Consider the following 20,482-nt stretch of genomic DNA (forward strand, 5'->3'; position numbering starts at 1 on the left):
CTACTGTGAAGGGGTGGAACCGAGCTGCTTGTGGTATTTATCGGGGGTATTCACGTTGAGGGAGTACAAGTGCTTGTAGTTCGTCAGAGCATTCACCATTAAAGTTCTTGTAGAACAGGCAGACGGATGCAACATTTTCTCAATGAGACAGAGGTTGAAACCTAGATAACAGTTCAGGATCTATCAGGTTGGCAACTCTCTTTTGAACCCTGTCCAGCGAGAGACTAGTAGTAGATGCACCAGCCAAAATGTGACAACAGTACTCCATACATGGGCGAATGGTGGCCTTATAGAAGTACACGATACTTTTAGGCGTAAGTAGTTTTCTAGAACGGTAGAGACAGCCCACCTTCTTCGCAGCAGCCTTGGTAATGCTCTCACTGTATGTATTCCAGTTCATGTTCCCTGTAAACGTTAGGCCGAGGAGTTTAAAGGAAGTACTTTCAGGAAATGTGTTTTGGTCATTGTTATTGGTGGTAGAGAAGGTTTCTTGTAATTATTGAAGGATACAAGCATTGCAGCATTGAATGTGACCATTCATTTTTGTCCCCATTCCACTACGCCATCCGCTAGTGTTTCTGCCATTTCCTTGGATATGTATTCATTTGTTTTCCTGTCGTGCCTGTTATAAAGAGTGGTGTCATCAGCAAATATACCCATCTCAGAAACAATTTTATCAGGGAGGTCATTTATGAATACCAGGAATAATAAAGATCCAAGGATAGACCCCTGAGGTACCCCTGAATTTATATCATATTATTTAGGTGTACGACCTTCGAGGACAACCTGGGTTTTTCTTACTTCCAATGATACCGTATGATCCAATTTTCCTTAGAAGACCATCGTGACATAGCCTTAGATATATCGAGGGCTACCGCTCTACCTTCCCCAGTTTTGCTCAGTGAACAGTATATACGTTAAGAGATTACAGTTAGGATATCTGCTGTGGAACGGGCTTACTTAAATCCATATTGATTGTCGGTCAGGAGTTTAGCAGCTGTAAGCTGATGGACTAGAGCTTGATTAATTAAGGACTCAAATATTTTGGCGAAAAGCGGGAGAAGGTCAATGGGGCGATAATTTAATGAGTCAGTTCACCAGAATTCTTGAAGACTGGTACCACAGAAGCGGTTTTCCAACAGCCAGGAAAGCAAGATTCGTTGAGGCATTTGTTGTAAAGTTTTGAGAGAACTAGAGCAACCATAGCGGAGCATTTTTAATAGCGCATCCGGGATGAGATCGGGTCTACATGCTTTTGAGGTGTCTAGGTTTTTTATGATACCATGTACCTGAGAAGGGATGATTTTCAAATCCTCTAGTGTGGCGTCTGTCCGCAAAGGAAAGTCAGGAAGGATGTGGTGTGTCTGATCCAATGTGGAATTTGAGGCAAATCGACTGGCAAGCATGTTAGCCGTCTCGGTTGCCGTCATCAAATATTATTGTTTCCATTCAATCTCGAGAGATAATGGCTACGCCCATGTGAGAGTTGCTGCACATTTAATTGTGAAGCAAGGATGACGCAATCAACAACAACACTTCTTTTGAATCAACATAGCTTGATTCTAGTGGCAAGGATATACACACACATAATAAAGTGCGCATTTGCAGTGATGATTGTCTCCTCAACTCCCCTGGTTAAACAAAAAAGAGTTCTATCCTTCATTTTCGATATATTGTTTCAGTTTTCCTGTAGATTGGGGCGAATTTATCTGTCCTATTCCTACTCGGCTTATGTTTCCAAAGCATGTGGTGAATAGGCTAGTATGGCGACGTGAATTCATCGACTGTATATGGAAGTTTGCCCGCTAAATTTCTTTTAATTAATCACGTTACACTTATTAATGTAACTCCTAGAAATAATGGCTCCTTAACGCCCATTTTGACTTCCATACAAAGGTAGTAGTCTGAATAGGTTCAGCTTGTTTCTAGACAAACTGAAACTAAAATCCCTTAGGTTAGAGTTGATTTTATATATATATATATATATATATATATATATATATATATATATATATGTGTGTGTGTGTGTGTGTGTGTGTGTGTGTGTGCGTGCACGCGCGTGTGTGTATGATTGTGTGTATATATATAAGCTAGAGTTGATTATATATATATATATATATATATATCGTTTTCATTTTTACAACCTCAAGCATTGACTTAATCCATTACAATTGTTTCCGCGGACAGATAATTTACTGTCTGCTTCATCAGACAGCAAAATTCAAAAGTTTTGACCTTTGCCGTCTGACGAAACAGTCATTAAATTTTCTGTCCGCCGAAACAATTGTAACTGACGTTGTAAAGTAATAAAAAACTTATATTTAGTTCTACTAACGTATTGAGCACTTTTATCCTATTTTTACAATTTTTACCTCTGAATATATATATATATATATATATATATATATATATATATATATATATAATCGAGATAAGACACTGATTAGAAATCAGATGAAAGATCCTGATAGATATGAAGTAATACTTTCAGGGCGATCCTAGCCGAAAAGGAGAAGCTCAATATTTAAGCATAGAGCAATATATAAGTTTAGTGGTTATATTTAAATTCTGAAAAATCAAAATATAGACACATATATTCGAATTAAGAATTTATTGTTTGACATAAGGAATATATAGAAGGGGTTATATTGATTTCCTTAATCCGTGGATTTTCAATAAAAGAGGAAATGAAATGCGGTTAGCAAAATGTTCAGCTGTGAATAGACACTTATTTTGCTTTTCAGCACAAATATTGAAAATATTTTTTTTAAGTGGTGAATGATAATTATATGGAAATAATTATAGGAAAAGGGAATTTGATACAACCTGGGTAGTCCATTATCGGAAGGAGTACAATGCCCTTCGGGGTTATAAATTCAGGCAGGCAGAATATTGGTCCAGGGGAGAAGGCCGTAGGTGTAGTCCCATATAACAATAAAGCGTGGTTGCTCCTTATTGATTTTCCGAAAGGTATATGGGGCAGCCGTATTTTTGATGTGTTGAGTGTGTTTTGGTAGATGCAATCCAAAATCGTTGAGTATGTTTTGGTAGGTGTAATCGAATATATATATATATATATATATATATATATATATATATATATGCATATATATATATTTCTAATCAACTCTTACTTTTAAAAAATCTACTTTTCCTTCTATTTCTAAAAAACGAATAAACTATCAAAAAATGAACAGCTATTCAATAAAAAAATATATCATAATGGAGCGTTGATTTTTATGGATCTATGATGAGTTGTTTGGCATACCATTCTATGAGACACGCGTAAGACGTACTATATATCAAATACAATGATATGAATATGCTATAAATATTCATGTAGGATTTAAATTGTTTTTAGCTGTTAAAATTAAATTCTGAAAATCAAAATATAGACACATATATTCGAGTTAAGAATTTATTGTTTGACAAAAGGAATATATAGAAGGGGTTATATTATTTTCTTAATCCATGGATTTTCAATAATGGCTCATATCATCAGAGGAAATGAAATGCGGTTAGCAAAATGTTCAGCTGTGAATAGGCACGTATTTTGCTTTTCAGCACAAATATTGAAAATATTTTTAGGGTGGTGAATGATAGTTATATGAAAACAATTATTGGAAGAGGAAATTTCATACAACCTGGGCAGTCCATTATCGGAAGGAGTATAATGTCCTCCGGGATTTTATTTCCAAGCAGGCAGAATATTGGTCCAGGGGAGAAGGTAGTAATCCCATATAACAAAGATGCGTGGTTGCTCCTTATTGATATTCCGAAAGGTATACGGGGCGGCCGTATTCGTTTGTGTGTTGAATGCGTTTTGGTATATGTAATCCAGATTCTTTTTTGGTGTTGACAGAGTATATCAGATAGTGGATGGATATACAAATCCATTGCATATCATATACATGTCTATGGTTCACCGGACCTCGAAAATCAATGGTCTGGGTAGCAAAATATTCCGAGAGATGATTTTTAGAAGCGATGTGTTGGACGAATAGCTTCTAATATGAGATTGAGACTTGGTGATCTATCCGTCAGTTTCCTTGTTGAGAACGGGTGAGGGAAGCCTTTTAGATGAAGGAACGAGGAGGATGGGGATGAGGTTAAGAGGGTAAAGAGAGAATGGGGAGGGTTTATTTGGGCTACGAGGCATGTGCTTAATGGAATTTCTTCGGGGGGGGGGGAATTGTATGTTAGTTTTCGGTAAAATGTGTTGACCTCTTATATTTAGGTTCAAATGGGATATGTACATTCTTGTGATTTTTTGATGGGAGTGTGTATGAGATGGGGTGGATGTGCTGTTTTTGCTGTGTAGGTGGGTGAGTAGGTGAAGTAGAAATGGAGACGAGTCATGGTCTAAAGTTTTAAAATGCCTGGGGGATTATTTATTTAAGTGGGTTAAAGATTGGGTGTTTTTAATTATGGGAGTATATTTAAAAGTAACTTGATTTACTGAGATATATTTTGTTTATTACGCTTGTTATCGTAGTGTGATCTGGTTTAATTAAATTTATTTAAAACGTATATATTTCTGTTTGGGGGCGATCTATGGATAAATAAGCTTTTTTGCTAGGATCACCCTGAAAGTATATATCTAGTAATATCTATCAGGATTTTTCGTCGTATTTTAATTTGTGTCTTATATATATATATATATATATATATATATATATATATATATATATAATTTAATTATTTACTTGAAATGTAACTCGGTTTGTATATACCAATCGTAATGAATTATATATATATATATATATATATATATATATATATATATATATATATATATATATAGATCTAGAAACATCTCGCATAAATCTTAACACGCGTTCGTATTTCTAATTTGAAATGATGCTCAAACTTGATGGGCATACAGTGTATTAATTCAGCGTGTCTTGCAGCATCCCACAATGCAATCATAAAATCTTTAATTTTCACATGAAGATGTACAATTTCCGTATTTTACTTCAAACGCACACAAACCATCAACATTATATTCTACTTTATATGAACGTGTATGCATTGAATTCTTAATGCACTTAAACACGCATGCAATTAAACTATATTCGATTTTAATTGTTTTACGGTGTTAACTGTCGTATCACGTTATAATAAATGGTGTTAGGTTTACGACTTGGCTGCGTAGAAACGGGTTTCAACACGTAATAAAAGGACGATCTTTACAAATGTATAAGAGAAAAAACGAAATGCCGACAAAAAAGGAAAACATCACAGATTAATGAATAAATACAAAAAAGAAATTCAATCCCGATCAAAGAACATAGTAACCGATGGAGTAATTATAAACCCCAAGTAAAGAATGGGGTGTCTTTTCCTGCTACTGCTGCTGTTTGAATAAATTAACATTAATGTCAACTTTTGTTGGATTCTTGTTGTTTTCGTGTCAAACGATGGACCCAGAGTTGATTACTCACTTAGGCAATCTTAACAATCAAACATAAACGAATTAAATCAATTTATTTTTGCCTTTTCTTTTGTTAGAATTGTTTTCCTTGATCTGAGAGAAAAGAAATACCGCCAACAATTTCCCCCCATAACCTTTCTCCAAATATAAACACAACTTCCATGAACAAAGTTTCTTTCTGTGGAATTCTATACCGTGGTTCTGCTTTCCAGCTGACGACAACATGGTCGTTTTCAAGTCTAATGTAAACAAGTTCTTGTTGAGCAGTTCTTTTAAATAATCAAACTCTACCCAATTTCCACCATTAACGATCATTACACTGTTGTCTCACCGACTACCATACACTCATTAACCCTTATCCTTGAGTGGTCTTCAAACCTTGATAAGTGGTCACCCTCTTGTAAAAAAATCCTTTGAATTATAATCAATGTCTTTTTTTTTTAATAAATTTCACAGTTAAATGCATTCACAAACAGAGAAACGGGTCTCAGGCTTAAATAATTAATACATAAATTCCCATCCGCTTGTATACCAGTCGGCCATTTGTTATATCTTTATCTGTCCTCGGCGTTCACCGCGTACGAATTGAATATTTTCCTACGTCATTCGATCTCACCTGTAAGGTTAACAGCTGAACTATTCATCATTCCCTGCTTTTTCAAATAATACCATAGAACAACTATATTTTGAACCCCCCCTCCAAAAAAAAACACACAAAAAAAAAACAACGTAACAAATTATTGGTCTATAACGTAAATAGTTTAAAAATGAACCTATTTACGTTATAGACCAATGATTTGTTACGTTGTTCCCCCCCCCAAAATATAGTTGTTCTATTTCTCGTTTTTTTATGTCATCAAATCTCTCTGCCAACGATCAGATTTCAAAACCTGGGCTTTACCTCATAACATTACATTAATGACAAGCTAAAGATGATGAGTGGGGCGATTGGCCCATCTCCACGCGAGACTTCCTCAAATGCTTTGGTCTGTTAATAGCATACTGCCGACTAATGTGAATTGTCTACGTTTTATGATCATTTTTCCATAGCAATTTGAGGTAACGCTTTTAGTCTGCTTTTTACCTGCAAAGTTGCTAATGTTTTGAATATAAGCTTAATAAATTTAGCGTTTGAGAAAAACTTAAAAAAAATCTTTAAGTTTTAATCTACTATTCGTATTTTGTTAAAATTTCAATTATGTTTTAATTGAATCAATTTCTTTTTTCGACTATAGTGTAATCTTATAAGCTCGTGTTTTACAATTCGTTGCAGTGAAACGCACACATAGAAGCTAATAAAACTACACAAAAGAAAAGTAAAAAACGGTGCGTAATTCATTTCACTGCTGTTTTTAACATACGGACGCAATTTAACACGAAAATAACGACTTTACAAATTTACGTTTACTTACGTCTTTGATTAAAGTAATAAACGCTATTTATATCTCTTTAATTCTATTTTCTTTATTCGTCTTTGAATTATTTCTGTTTTATTTCTATTCTTGTTTGTTGTTTTTGTTATTATATTTTACTTTGTATTATACGCATGTTAGTGTGACCGTGATGTGGAGCAGCAACTGTGTTTGTTTAGAATGGGCGGTTTCGTTTGTATGTCGATCTATATGATAATACTAAAATTGTGGCAATCTTGTTCGCAGATTCTCAACAAGATTAGATGCGAGTGTTAAAAATAATGTTAAACGCACAATTTTCCAAATAAGTAAAATAAAACATTAGAAAATTCTATTGGATGCCAAACGATAGAATTAGCGCTACGTTCAGAATGTTGCGTTGCACACAGGGAGTCGCCAATGACAATTAGCTGATAAATTATTATGGACTAATAAATAAATCACAACTCGGTATTTAGTGGAAAAAATATATTAAAAAGGAAAACAAATACAAATAAAGAGAGTGGTTACATGTCAGTCTGACTGCTAAGTATGCATAACTTGTACATAACTGCGAAAGACACATTCTCCCTATCTTATAGTAAGGCGAAGAGTTCATTATTGTCCGTAAGGTAAGCACTATAAGAATTTTTAAAATCATAATCTTGATTTTTAACCGTGGAAAGCGATTGTATTTGTGAATATATTCTTCACGTATGAGGAATTAGTTGAGGGAAGACTCATAGTGTAATATGTGATATTTTATATGTTTACTGCAAATAAAAATAACAAATTAGAATACACACACACACACACACATATATATATATATATATATATATATATATATATATATATATATATATATATCGGCGTATAAGGCGACCGTCAGATCAGGTGAGGTAAAAAATTGGAGCAAATGTTAATAAATTTATCATATATCGGTTGTATCAGACAACTGCTAAATAACGAAACCATGTTTGTTCAGCCTAATCTAGAGATTGAAATATCCGGTATCTTATGAAATATTGTTTTTTTTAAATATGATTTTTTAACTTTAAGGGTCGTCTTATACGCCGAAATATACGAAATATATATATATATATATATATATTGCAGTGGGAACAATGTATGGAATATAATGATAATAAAAAGTTATTCAGAAATAAAAAATGCATTTGCAATCAAGCGTTGGGCCAATTATTGATAGCAGTTGTGAGCACAGTATCGGACGCGCCTTTCTGTAACATACTTTTATTAATGTACTTTTGTTGACAAAATAATCATGTTTTTTTTTTAGAAAGGTATATGGAAAAATAAAAATAGACTTTCATTAGTTCATTGAGTAAACTTTTCGAAAGTGCAGATGACTCGTGGTTTGCGTCCCAACTAATATTCCGACAAAAGGCTCAGTATACATAAATCCATGTCCAAGAAACATAAATAAATTAAGCGTAAATTACATTTTGTTAAAGTCTTCATTTGTTTCCACCCGCGGGAGGAAAATGTTACTGAAATAAATAAACGATCAACCATTACACCTGTTGATGTTTAGTTTTATGTAACGTGGCATTTTGACACGTTACAAGCGAATCCTTTCAACGAAGCTAATGATTACGTAACACATAACCATAACAAACAATGCTACGCACAACCATGTGAAGTGCATTACAAACTTTCATATTTTAACCCTCTTAAATAATAAATAAGGTGACACATTATAGTTGACTATTGGATGGCACAAGGTTACATGTCTTTCTGCTGAATATATATATAATCGATTGTCATTCTTTAATCCGGTCTACAAACTTATATTTGAAATTTTCGAATAAAACAATCCAATCTCAAAGGAATTGAAAGTACCTCGAATTCGAATACTACAAATTGTTTAGTAAACTTAAAACTAAATCTTAATATTAAAAATTCAATCAAAGTAGATAACTCTGATTGAAGGACTATAACGGTGAATTGGTTAATAGATTGAGCTTTTGAAATTTGCCTAGTATAAAATAAGCTGTGGATATGGAAACACTTGATATATATTATAATGAGACTATAAAATTTAAATCATTGATATTTTAAAACTAAAGTTAAGCTATAGATTTTAAGTATTGTTTTTTTCCGGGTGATGTGACGATACGTGTTGCTGCATGTTTATTTTTATTTATTCCAGTGAAAGTATGTATGCATATTTATACGTAGTGTGTATGTATGTATATATATGTATGTGTGCATGTGCATGTACGTATGTATATATATATATATGTATGTGTGCATGTATGTATGTATGTATGTTGCATGTATATATGTGTGCATGCATGTATGTATGCATATTTATATACGTGTGTGATATTTTATGATGATAAGAAATCACCTACCTATGTCTGCGAAATTTCCGGGCGAGAAATAATGGTAAGTTGTTCCAAGGTCGGAACAGTTGACATGCATCAGCCCGATGGTAAGAAATCCAAGTGTTGCATAGAACCAGGTCGACCAATCAGCCGCCATATTTAATCTGAAAAAGTTAAAAAAAATATTATCATTATATATATATATATATATATATATATATATATATATAAGTAGATTGTAGTTTGCTTGAAGCATTGTTGAAGAAAATTATAAGGTAAAATTAAAAGCCAAGAACAATGCGAGATTTTTTTTTTATATAGAGTAAAATTAAATGAAAACAAAAGAAATAAATTTCTTTTTTGTTTGCTTTTTCTTTTTCACACAAATTTTAACTCTAAACAACAGTCATTTTTTTTTCTGTTGTATTCAATGGTGTTATAAATCTCAATATATTTCAGACCTATTAGTCCTTTTTTTGAAAAAGGACTAATAGGTCTGAAATATATTGAGATTTATAACACCATTGAATACAACAGAAAAAAAAGGACTAATAGGTCTGAAATATATTGAGATTTATAACACCATTGAATACAACAGGAAAAAAATGACTGTTGTTTAGAGTTAAAATTTGTGTGAAAAAGAAAAAACAAACAACAAAAAAAGAAATTTATTTCTTTTGTTTTCATTTAATTTTACTCTATATATAAAAAAAAAATCTCGCATTGTTCTTGGCTTTTAATTTTACCTTATAATATATATATATATATATATATATATATATATATATATATATATAAAGTTCTTTTACTGTTATTTCAATATGAACGTATTTCGGAAAATCATATTTGAAACCACTAGTACAATGTTCTGCATTTTCGTTTTTTTTCTTAGTCTGACGAATTTAAAAAAACAAAACAACAAATTCCAAATAAATTCTCACCAGCAAAACATTAATAACAATATCCTCACGCAAAAATAATAAATAACATTAACTGCTGGTATCTGCTAATAATATTTAATAGATTTAATATAAACGTTCCATTGGTGCTGATAATGTTGATTTACCTATCAGTTGAATGATTCGAAATAGACTGCTAGCTATTCTTGAAAAGCACATGCGCTTTAGTATTATAAATTTAAGGTTTTTTAATCGTGAAATATTTTCTTATGAATTCCGCAAAAGAGATCTTCTCTGATGCACTGCCCTCATTGCCGAATTTGGGTTTCGCATCATATCCTCTCAAACAGTAACCCCGACTTGAATCCGGACACGCCAGATCCTTGAAAGCTATCAGCTACGTGTGTCAACATTCCAAAATTGTGTTTTGAAAATCTGCGGTCTTTCTTTAACAAATATTTAGCAAATCTTTTAATATAATGATATACATAATATAATAATATACATAATATAATAATATACATAATATAATAATATATGGAATAGCAATGACTGAATATATCTTTGAATTAAATATGTGTTATAAAATAGTGGCATTTCTTTTTAAAACCCTTTACACAAAAAAACATTAAATATCATAATAATTTACCGCATCAACAACTCGATTTTAATCGATTAAGTTTATTAGCATTTACTTTTTGTGACCAAGAGCGGAGGTCCGCTAGGTGTGTCAGAAATTTCGTGAAAAATATTGAATAATTCCACCCCGTCTTTCCAAGCTTATAACTCCTCGAAAATTTAATTCAAGCCCTATTTTTTTTCAATTAAAGGAGAAAGGAACAAGGTTTCATTAAAAAACAACAAAAAAGAAAAAACAAACAAACAACGTGTTTTTTTTAAAAGGTTTTAAACTTCGGACTTTACAGGTAAATTTCTAAAAAACTACTTTTTTGTTTTAAATTTGAATATATTATTATTTGTCATGCTGAGGAACAACATTAATATTATGCAGATTTAGCATTTCTGAAGGATATGCTGTGTTATCCATAAGTGTTAGTAATATGATGACAAAGTTAAGTTTATTTGTTTATCCGCAGTAGAATACTAATTAGGATTTTAAAACGATTGACGCCATATTGTCCAAATATCACAAGTAACGAATTTAACGAATTTAATTAAAAACTACTCTCAACTGAAAATCAAATAAATCTCTGATAAAAATGAAAATAAAAGAAAATTGATAAAAAGTTCAGTTCTTGTCATTTTTGTACACGTGCAAAATTATAAAGTACAAAGCGGTTCGAAATTATTGTTACGAAAACAACAGATGAACAAGTAATGCAGCAATACAAAGTGTGTGCTTTTCATTCAGTTTATTCGCCTTACGTAAAAAAAAATAAGAATACTAAAACAATAAAACAATATTTTAACGGGAAAGAACGCATATATGAACACCGTGATTTTAGCAGCACAAAATAAGATTCTACGGATCAAATGGAGAAATCGAACTACCAACCAAAGAATCAGAGACTTCTTCAACCAACAACAGATATCGTCAATAATCCGAAAACAACCTGCTCTACGATTGACCAAGAGAGAATTGTTAGTCAAGTGCCCTAATGAACCCCTGATGAAAAAGAAAAAGAGGAAGACTAAAAGCAAACTGAACGAGAGATTTGATGGCAACGGGAAGAATCTGGAGGACCTCTGTGGATCTGGCTACGAAAACGATGATATACTTTGACTCCCTCGTGCGTCGCAAGTATAAGTCATGGCCTGTATGGTATTTATCAGGCTGTGCTTCCATCCTCTTTTACTGTTACTATTTTCATAGGGATAACTAAACTTTCGGACTACACTGTTTAGTATATGTAACAAAACTTTCAGATTAAACTGCTTAGTATGGGTAACAAAACTTTCAGTCTACACTGCTTAGTATGGGTAACAAAACTTTCGGACTACACTGCTTAGTATGGATAACAAAACTTTCGGACTACACTGCTTAGTATGGGTAAAAAAACTTTCAGACTACACTGCTTAGTATGGGTAACAAAACTTTCGGACTACACTGCTTAGTATGGATAACAAAACTTTCGGACTACACTGTTTAGTATGGGTAACAAAACCTTCGGACTACACTGCTTAGTATGGGTAACAAAACTTTCGGACTACACTGCTTAGTATGGGAAACAAAACTTTCAGACTACACTGTTTACTATGGGTAACAAAACTTTCGGACTACACTGCTTAGTATGGGTAAAAAAACTTTCAGACTACACTGCTTAGTATGGGTAACAAAACTTTCGGACTACACTGTTTAGTATGGATAACAAAACTTTCAGACTACACTGTTTAGTATGGGAAACAAAACTTTCAGAATACACTGTTTAGTATGGGTAACAAAACTTCGTCAACACGGGGGACTGGCTGGGTAAGTACTTAAATCCCCTTGATACCTACCCAAAAAAACTTTTACATCGTTTGAGAAGCCAACGACCACTTGACTACGTTCCGAACACAATGCAGCATTTTGAAACAAGGCAAAATGGTGCACGTTATCATGTATCAACAAAGACAAATCACCACATTGGGCATGCAGGTTGGTTAAAAGTAAACGAAAGTATTATATGCCAACACTTAATGCGATCAATACACAAAATATGCAAAAAAAAAAAAAGAAAATCAGCTCTTGTCTATAGAAGTAAATATGAAAAATTTTGTCCTGCTTATAAATATTTAAATACATAAACACCAGGGCATATGATCAGCCAGGCGCAAGATGACGCCATAACCTCCAGTCACAATTGAGGATTCACTGCATAAAAACTGATTATATTTTCCACGTCACTAATGCAATCGCCATTGTTGAAGAGAAAAACAAAGTTGTTTGATTCGTGAAAGAAACGTAATATTCTATCAAAAATTATATCAAATGCCATGGAGAATTAAAGGCAGTTTATAAAATCATGGGTACTTGTGCAGTATCAGAGAAATTCAAACAAATGCATATCAGGTAAAGGACTATCACGTGTTATATCGAAATTAGTATATATTCAAAAAATTACGAAAAATGATACAGTAAAAAAATAAATAATTACAAGTAAAAATAGAATTTATCAAATCATCGCGTTTTATTGTATGTTTTAATGTGGAAGGGTGATGCGGCCAATTTTTCATGACAAACTAATATATCTTTCTTGCTTTCTTTGAAATTCGATATTGAAAAAATAGAAAATATCGGACCGAAAGTACTTATGATTTGTTTTCAACAAATAGATCTAGCACATCTTCGGCTTTTTTTTTTCGTAATGTTTGGAATTTATACTAATTTCGATATGACACGTAAGTATGTAATAATGTTTTCACCTTAAATGTATTTTTCGAAATTCCGTTATATTGCACAAGCACCAAGCCAAGCACGAAAAAATGCTGACATAGGCTAATTTCTGTACAATGTTAAAATGTTCTAACATATCTATATTTTACTTTAAAAATTCACTTCCTGAAAATCTTGGATAATTTTTGATAATTTGGTTTTAATTTTACCCTTTACTTTATAATTGGAAAAAAAAACAAAAAAAAAAAAACGAAAAATACACATTTCATACGAAAGTAAATTTTACAAATTCTAGGTTTTAAGACAGCATTTCCGTTACAATCAAAATATAGTATTTATTCTGATGTCACACTTAGTCTTTTCTTGTCCTCGGTCAACAAAAGAGAAGTACTTCTGGGATTTAAAAAAATATTTGTTTCTATCCAGAGTGCCTCTTTTTGGAAGCTGGGTTTTCACACATTAAAAACCGACCTACTGTCTAACTTTGTCCTCTTGGTAAGGCAAATAAATAGGAACCTTATTACTAGACACCTTTTTAAAGAACGCCCAACCAGCCAGAAAATGTAGCATCAGGACGGGACCAAAAGCAAACTTGATTGATGTTATAAGGTTTAATGTATTTTTGACGAATCTCCGCCAACATTGTTGAGAAAATCGAGAACTTCAGGTAAAATAATTTATAACGACTTTGAATTGAAAAGCTTTTACCTGTAAGATATCTTTATTATTTTATATCATATTAATAACAGAGATTTGGTATTTATCTGGTGCTGATGCTGCACTCTTACTTCTATTAATTTCAGACGCTTGTATTATCTTTTAATTCTCAATTCAGTTTACTATACAAGTTCAGACGAATGTGTTCTCTTTAATTCAAGGGGTTAGTGCAGTACCTCTCCTGTTTCCCATATACAAACCTTAGAGGCAATATCTCTCCTTTCTTGGGATTAAGAGTCATGCAGAGTTTGTTCCGTTGTTATGACACTCTTCTCCTAGGCATTACTTCCTCATTTGGGGTTTAGTGTAGTATCTGTTTGTTCGTCATAAGACTACCTTCCAAGACATTACTTTTTTTTTTACAAAGTAGTCACCTCTTATAAAGGCCCAGAGGCCATTCGATGATAAGGGTTAATAAGTGTACAGTGGTCAGTGGAACAGTGACGTAATTGTTAGTAGTGGAAATTTGCTAAATTGGATTACTTAAGGGGAACGGCTCATAAAGAATTTGTTTACGTTGGACGTCAACCGGAAAGCAGGCAAATGGAAGAGAGTTTCACAGGTGTGCAGTTCTAAGAAAAAAGCTTTGTTCGTGGAATCTACGTTTAGGTTTAGGAACGGATAAAGAGTGGGGGAAATTATTGACAGTGGTTGACGAGGGGGGGTGGAACCATAGATTGGAGTTCAGACGAGCACTTGCCATGAAAATAACGATAAAGCAGAACGAGGCTCGCAACGTATCTTCTGTGAGAAAGAGGTTGCAGGAAAGAGAAAAGTGCATCACCCACCAGGCTACGAAGTCTATTTTGAACTCTGCCAAGGCAGAATAAGGTCTTTCTAGCAGCTCCTGTCCAGATGTGGCAACAGTACTCCATCCTCTGACGTACCTGGCTCTTATAGAGGTGGAGAATTGCATCAGCAGTGAGATATCTACTGGATCGATAAAAGGATCCCACCATTTTCTCAGCGATCTTGGCAACAGATTTGATGTGCGTGTTCCATTTCATATCAGGAGTAATGGCCAAACCCAGGAGCTTGTTAAAAAATGGAGCCTCCCCAAGACAAGAGCCATTCATTTCAATTAATGCCAGATGGGGATCAGAGCGTTGATGATGTACAGACAAAAGCTTGGTTTTAGATGCATTAAAAGTAACCAGCCGCCTCTTTCCCCATTGTACCACATGCTCACGATCAGAAGAGAGAGAATCATAGAGAACTTGGTCGTTTACCGTCTTTGATGTAATGCCATAGATGATAGTGTCGTCAGCATAAATATCTACGAATGATCTAAGGATATGATTTGGAAGATAATTAATGTAGATCAGGAAGAGAGTTGAGCCCAGGATGGAACCCTGAGGGACTCCAGCATTAATACTGTGAGCTTCTGATTTCTGCCGATCAACCACTACTCTTATGAACTTATCAGAGAGAAATGATTTAATAATTGAGAAGACATTTCCAGCTATACTGTAATTGGAGATCTTGTGATGTACTTCCTTCATTTTGGAGTGATGGCGGTGGTGGTACAACACTAGCTATTCTATTGTCACGAAGCTACCTTCCTAGGCATTGCTTTTTCCTTTGTAAGGGTAGTGTAGTATCTGTTTTGTTGTATTTGTACCATAATCTCAGGCACTACATTGGTTCCAGGCACTACCTCCTCCTTTGGTCACAATGTAGTAAATATCAAAACTGTAAGCGTGCTGTGTTTTCTTAGTTTAATTATATACAAACGAAATAGTTAAACACGTAATGTTATAACGTAAATGTAAATAAACACTGTTTGTGATTCAAATGCAACGATATTCTGAATGCTTATCAGTATTATAGAATTCACGCAAAAATGACCTTAAAATAATAAGATTCTTCGGTAAAATAGAAAATATCGATTTTAGTTTCTAGAAGATAAAACTTCGTGTTTATTCGATTTTACAACATACGTAAAAATCAAGTAAAAATCATGATAATTCCCTATTTACATGCACCTTTTCTGTGATATCAATCGATGCCTCTGTTCAGTCTCGAAAGACAAAGGATACCCTTTGTAGGGGCTGGTGCGCGTGTAACTGTGAGGCAAGGGTTGCGCAATCTACAACCACAACCCTCCTGAATCGGCACTATTTGAGTCCAATGGTAAGGAAAATTCCAGGATAAAATGCCGAGATAAGCTGAAAGCACATATAACACCTGGAAGTTCCAAATGGTCACCCATTTAGTACTGACTAGGCTCAACGTTGCTTAGTTTCGGTTACTCAGCAGGAATGGGTATGTCAACGTGAGTATGCCGTACTGTGATATCAGTAGTTGCATTCATGTTTAATAAAAACAAAAATAAAAATAATATGTAAAGTAGAAAATATTCAGTTAATCAGCCGTTTCTGAAATCGGAAATTGTGAACTGGTATTAATCCGCCCCCCTCCCAGGCAAATGATAATTTGTTTTCAACAATTAGTTTAATTATTAAGAAATCATTAAATCAAACTTTTTTTTATAATTGGAATGTTTTTATAATATTTAAATTGTTGATTATTAACCAACTATAATTATATTACAAAATAACAACGAATTATTAACAAATAATGAGTTCAAACTATTTTTTGTAAACGATACAAATAAAAATAAACCCAAAAGCTACACGGCCTACAATAATTGTGGATATTTTTTTAGATTTACACCAGATCACAATTTTTAACCTCATATACGGCAGCCATGATGAAGTGGATATTTTCTATTTTACAAAAAATCTTATGATTTCAGGATCATTTTTGCGTGAATGATCCAATAAAAATACTCCAAGTGCAGAGAAAATTCACTTTTCCAAAAGAGGTCACTCTGGATTGAGACAAAAGTAAAACCAGCCTCAATCTAAACGAAGTTCTACATCACTGTTCGATGAAAGAAAACATGAAGTCAGAACAGGTACTACACTTCTGCTGCTGATATAATGCTCTCTGATGGAGACAAAGACGGTGTGTATACATCATCACGTGTTTGTCGATTATGTCTGAGAGTTGCATGTTTTAATTTAAGAACAACTGCATGAAGCAACACACCTCAAAGGAAGAACAACAATCTCAATGTAAACCATCCACCTTAAATCATTGTTTCTTTTTAAGAGTAAATGAATGAGCAAACCGATTGCGAGGAATGCAAAACTAATGCAGCTCATCGTTTTGTCTTCGCCGGATAATGTTAACAACGACAGGGAAAGAAAAGCGTTTATAAAAGCTTTGTCTTCGAAAGTAGACATTCTCAGATTGCCATTCAAAATGAATTGAAAACCTTTTTATGAAGTTGCTTTCTGTTTTTTCTTTCTTCATTTACGTCTATTAGTAGATTGGTACAACTTAGTCTTCGTATATATATTTTTCAGCATTCCTTCCTTCCTCAATATTAAGCTCTCTATCCCTTCTCCCCTCTCTCCATATTATATATATATATATATATATATATATATATATATATATATAGATATAGATATACATATATATATACACTAGTAAAAATACCCGTCGTTGACTGGGTTCAGAAACAGACTACTAAAATGGACTCTGATTTATGGAAGTATGATATGTTATGAAAAGGAAAGGTTGTAAAAAAGATAGCTTCGAATTTAGGCGTATCAAAACCAAAGAAAAATATGATGAAAGTAAAAATAGATAAACCACATAATTTATTATACCATACTTGTTCACACTGAAACACATATCACAATATTCTGTGGATCTATATTAAAAGAACTTGTTAAAGTTTGTGACATATTTCCATTCTATGGAGATCAGGGGCGAACGAACACCCCATAATTTTATTATACCATATTTCTTCAAACTTAAACATAATTATCAAAGTATACTTACTCAGATTAATATGAAAAGTCTTTATTAAAGTTTGTGCCTATTTCCATTCTATGGAGACCATGCGCGAACGCAGACCCCACAATTTTATTATACCATCCCTATTTAAGTTAAAACATACTTATCAAAGTATCCTTATGTATATCTATATCAAAAACACTTGTAAACGTTTTTTTTTTAATTTTTTATTTCCATACTTTGTGGACCAGGCACGAACGCAGACCCCACAATTTTAATGAACCACCGTTCTGCCAGATCAAACATACCCATTCCTATGAATCCTGCAATTCTAACTTTGCTCTATCTTGTAAATTGAGCTATTTCATTTTGCTAAAATTGTCTTATATAAAAATATTTCCTCCTAACAATATTTTGCAAGACTGTGAACCACAAGATTAATCTCTGATTTACCTCACCTCATTTTACGGATATATATATAAATATAAATAGAATTATCGAGAATAAAATCTCTTCATCAAGATGCAAAAAGTGTGTGACTTCAAGTGAGGCTTTTCTTTTATTTATTCTTTTTATTTTTATTTATTCATTTTCTTCACGGTGACTGGAGTTCAAGCTTGGACGACAGCCGTGCCTTCGAGCTATCAAATCAATATCTAGGATACAAGTTGCGATGAGTATTACGTATTGTTAGGAATTATTCTATATATACATATACATACATGCATATGCATACACATGCGTGCACACACTTTTATATATGCATATATATCAATATATTTACACACTCTGGATCAACACTAAAACATTTCTTATCCAGAACTACAAACCAAATATAGTACGCGCGCATGTATATTGACGTATACATTTAAGCAAGGAAACGAATCAGCTAAATACATTGTATCTCCCTTAGACCATTATCATTATCCTAAGCAGATATAAACTCCGCACAAACACTGTAGGCATCAACGCTTCTAAGTACACAATTTTAACTTTCATTCATATACATAAAAATTATAATAATTCCTAATAATACATTATTCCTTTATACACTGACTCCTGTCCACGGTTTTTCCTATAAATTGCATTGCAATAGCCTGCAAACACAACTCCTTTCATATATATATATATATATATATATATATATATATATATATATATATATATATATATATATATATACCGTTATACAGAACGGACTCGTCCGTACTTATTTACTCACTTTGATTAGAAACAAGTAAAACAAAAATTATACGCAAAGTTAAAAAGAATAAGCACGTCAGACATTTAATAGTACACTTTGGATTTTTTTATTAGTAAATACATTCTACATATAGTTGAATGAATTAATTCTTCCATTTTTAATTCCCAAACTCTAGGGCGAGAATCAAATTGCAGTATCTTTTTCGTCCTTGGTTAGAAAAGAAACCATTTTTTTCAGAATGTGCGTTTTTTTTTTTTTTAGAAAACACGTCGTATATTTTACTGACGTACTTAGTGAAACAATCCGCTTATTTATAAACAATAATTTATTTACAAAAATACTGATAAAATACAATCCCGTAGAATTCATTTCGGTTTCTTAGAAAGAAAATTAGCTATTCTCACTAAATTTCTTCATAAATAAAATTCTACAACAAATAATTTATTTACAAAAGATAATTTACTTCCGCTTCGTAGAAAACAGGTCAACAATTTTTAATTAATGAAAATGGGAAATTGTGTTTCCTTTTCTGAATGTAAATAATTAATGTTTCATGGATGTTAAAACAGCATTAAATTCAATGTAGGTAGGAACAGCTTGTAAAATAATAAAGTCCACAGTTTTAACGTAAATACCGACACTTATTTGTTATATACTTGTGTTTACCATTTTCGCTTTCTGTCTGGGATGATTATCAACACTACACACACGTTAACCTTTCTGTTTTTTTGGTGGGTGGATTTTACAATAGCTCCACCTTCCAACTATGCTGATTGTTTTTTTTGTTTTATTTTATTTCTTTGGGGGGGATTAAATTTTTACATTAGTTCCACCTCCACAATTTTCTTTAAAATGACAACTTTTCTAGGTTTTCGACTATGCTGATTAAGAAAATCTCAATATTATTTTACATAGAAAATTAATTTTTGAAATATAAAGACCTGGATTATGCACTGTAATTCACTGTCCGCCAAGTTTGTATGCACGCACGATAAACAAATTTACTTCTTTTTTTTTTTTTTTAAATATAGCATTTGTGGGTGGGTATGCTGACAACTAATATCACGGTTACATTTTTTGTGCCCCCAATACTCTCGAAGACGTTCTTAACATTCGGAGGTTGAGGTATCTATTCCGAAAGCTGATTTTAACATGAGGAGGTTGAGGTATCTATTCCGAAAACCGATCTTAACATAGGAAGGTTTAGGGCGTCTATTCCGAAAGCCGTTCTTATTATGGGGAGGTTGAATAATAAAAAGACAAAAAATCCGACAATATAAAAAAAATGGAGAAAGAAGGCATAAATGCTCGACGTTTAGCCCGTTTCGCGAGCTTG

General features: G+C 32.9%; 1 protein-coding gene across 1 annotated transcript in view; it reads right to left on the minus strand.

Annotated features, from left to right (window-relative positions):
- Positions 1–20,482, minus strand: part of LOC145290093 (uncharacterized) — a 198,305-nt gene that overhangs the window by 88,538 nt on the left and 89,285 nt on the right. The window contains exon 2 of the mRNA XM_080136458.1: positions 9,204–9,340. Coding sequence (XP_079992584.1) covers positions 9,204–9,333 — 130 coding nt within the window. The 5' untranslated portion in view covers positions 9,334–9,340. The remainder of the gene's footprint in view (positions 1–9,203; positions 9,341–20,482) is intronic.

Source organism: Euprymna scolopes, chromosome 2 (assembly GCF_053919585.1).
Source record: "Euprymna scolopes isolate OS-2025 chromosome 2, ASM5391958v1, whole genome shotgun sequence".
NCBI lineage: Eukaryota > Metazoa > Mollusca > Cephalopoda > Sepiida > Sepiolidae > Euprymna > Euprymna scolopes.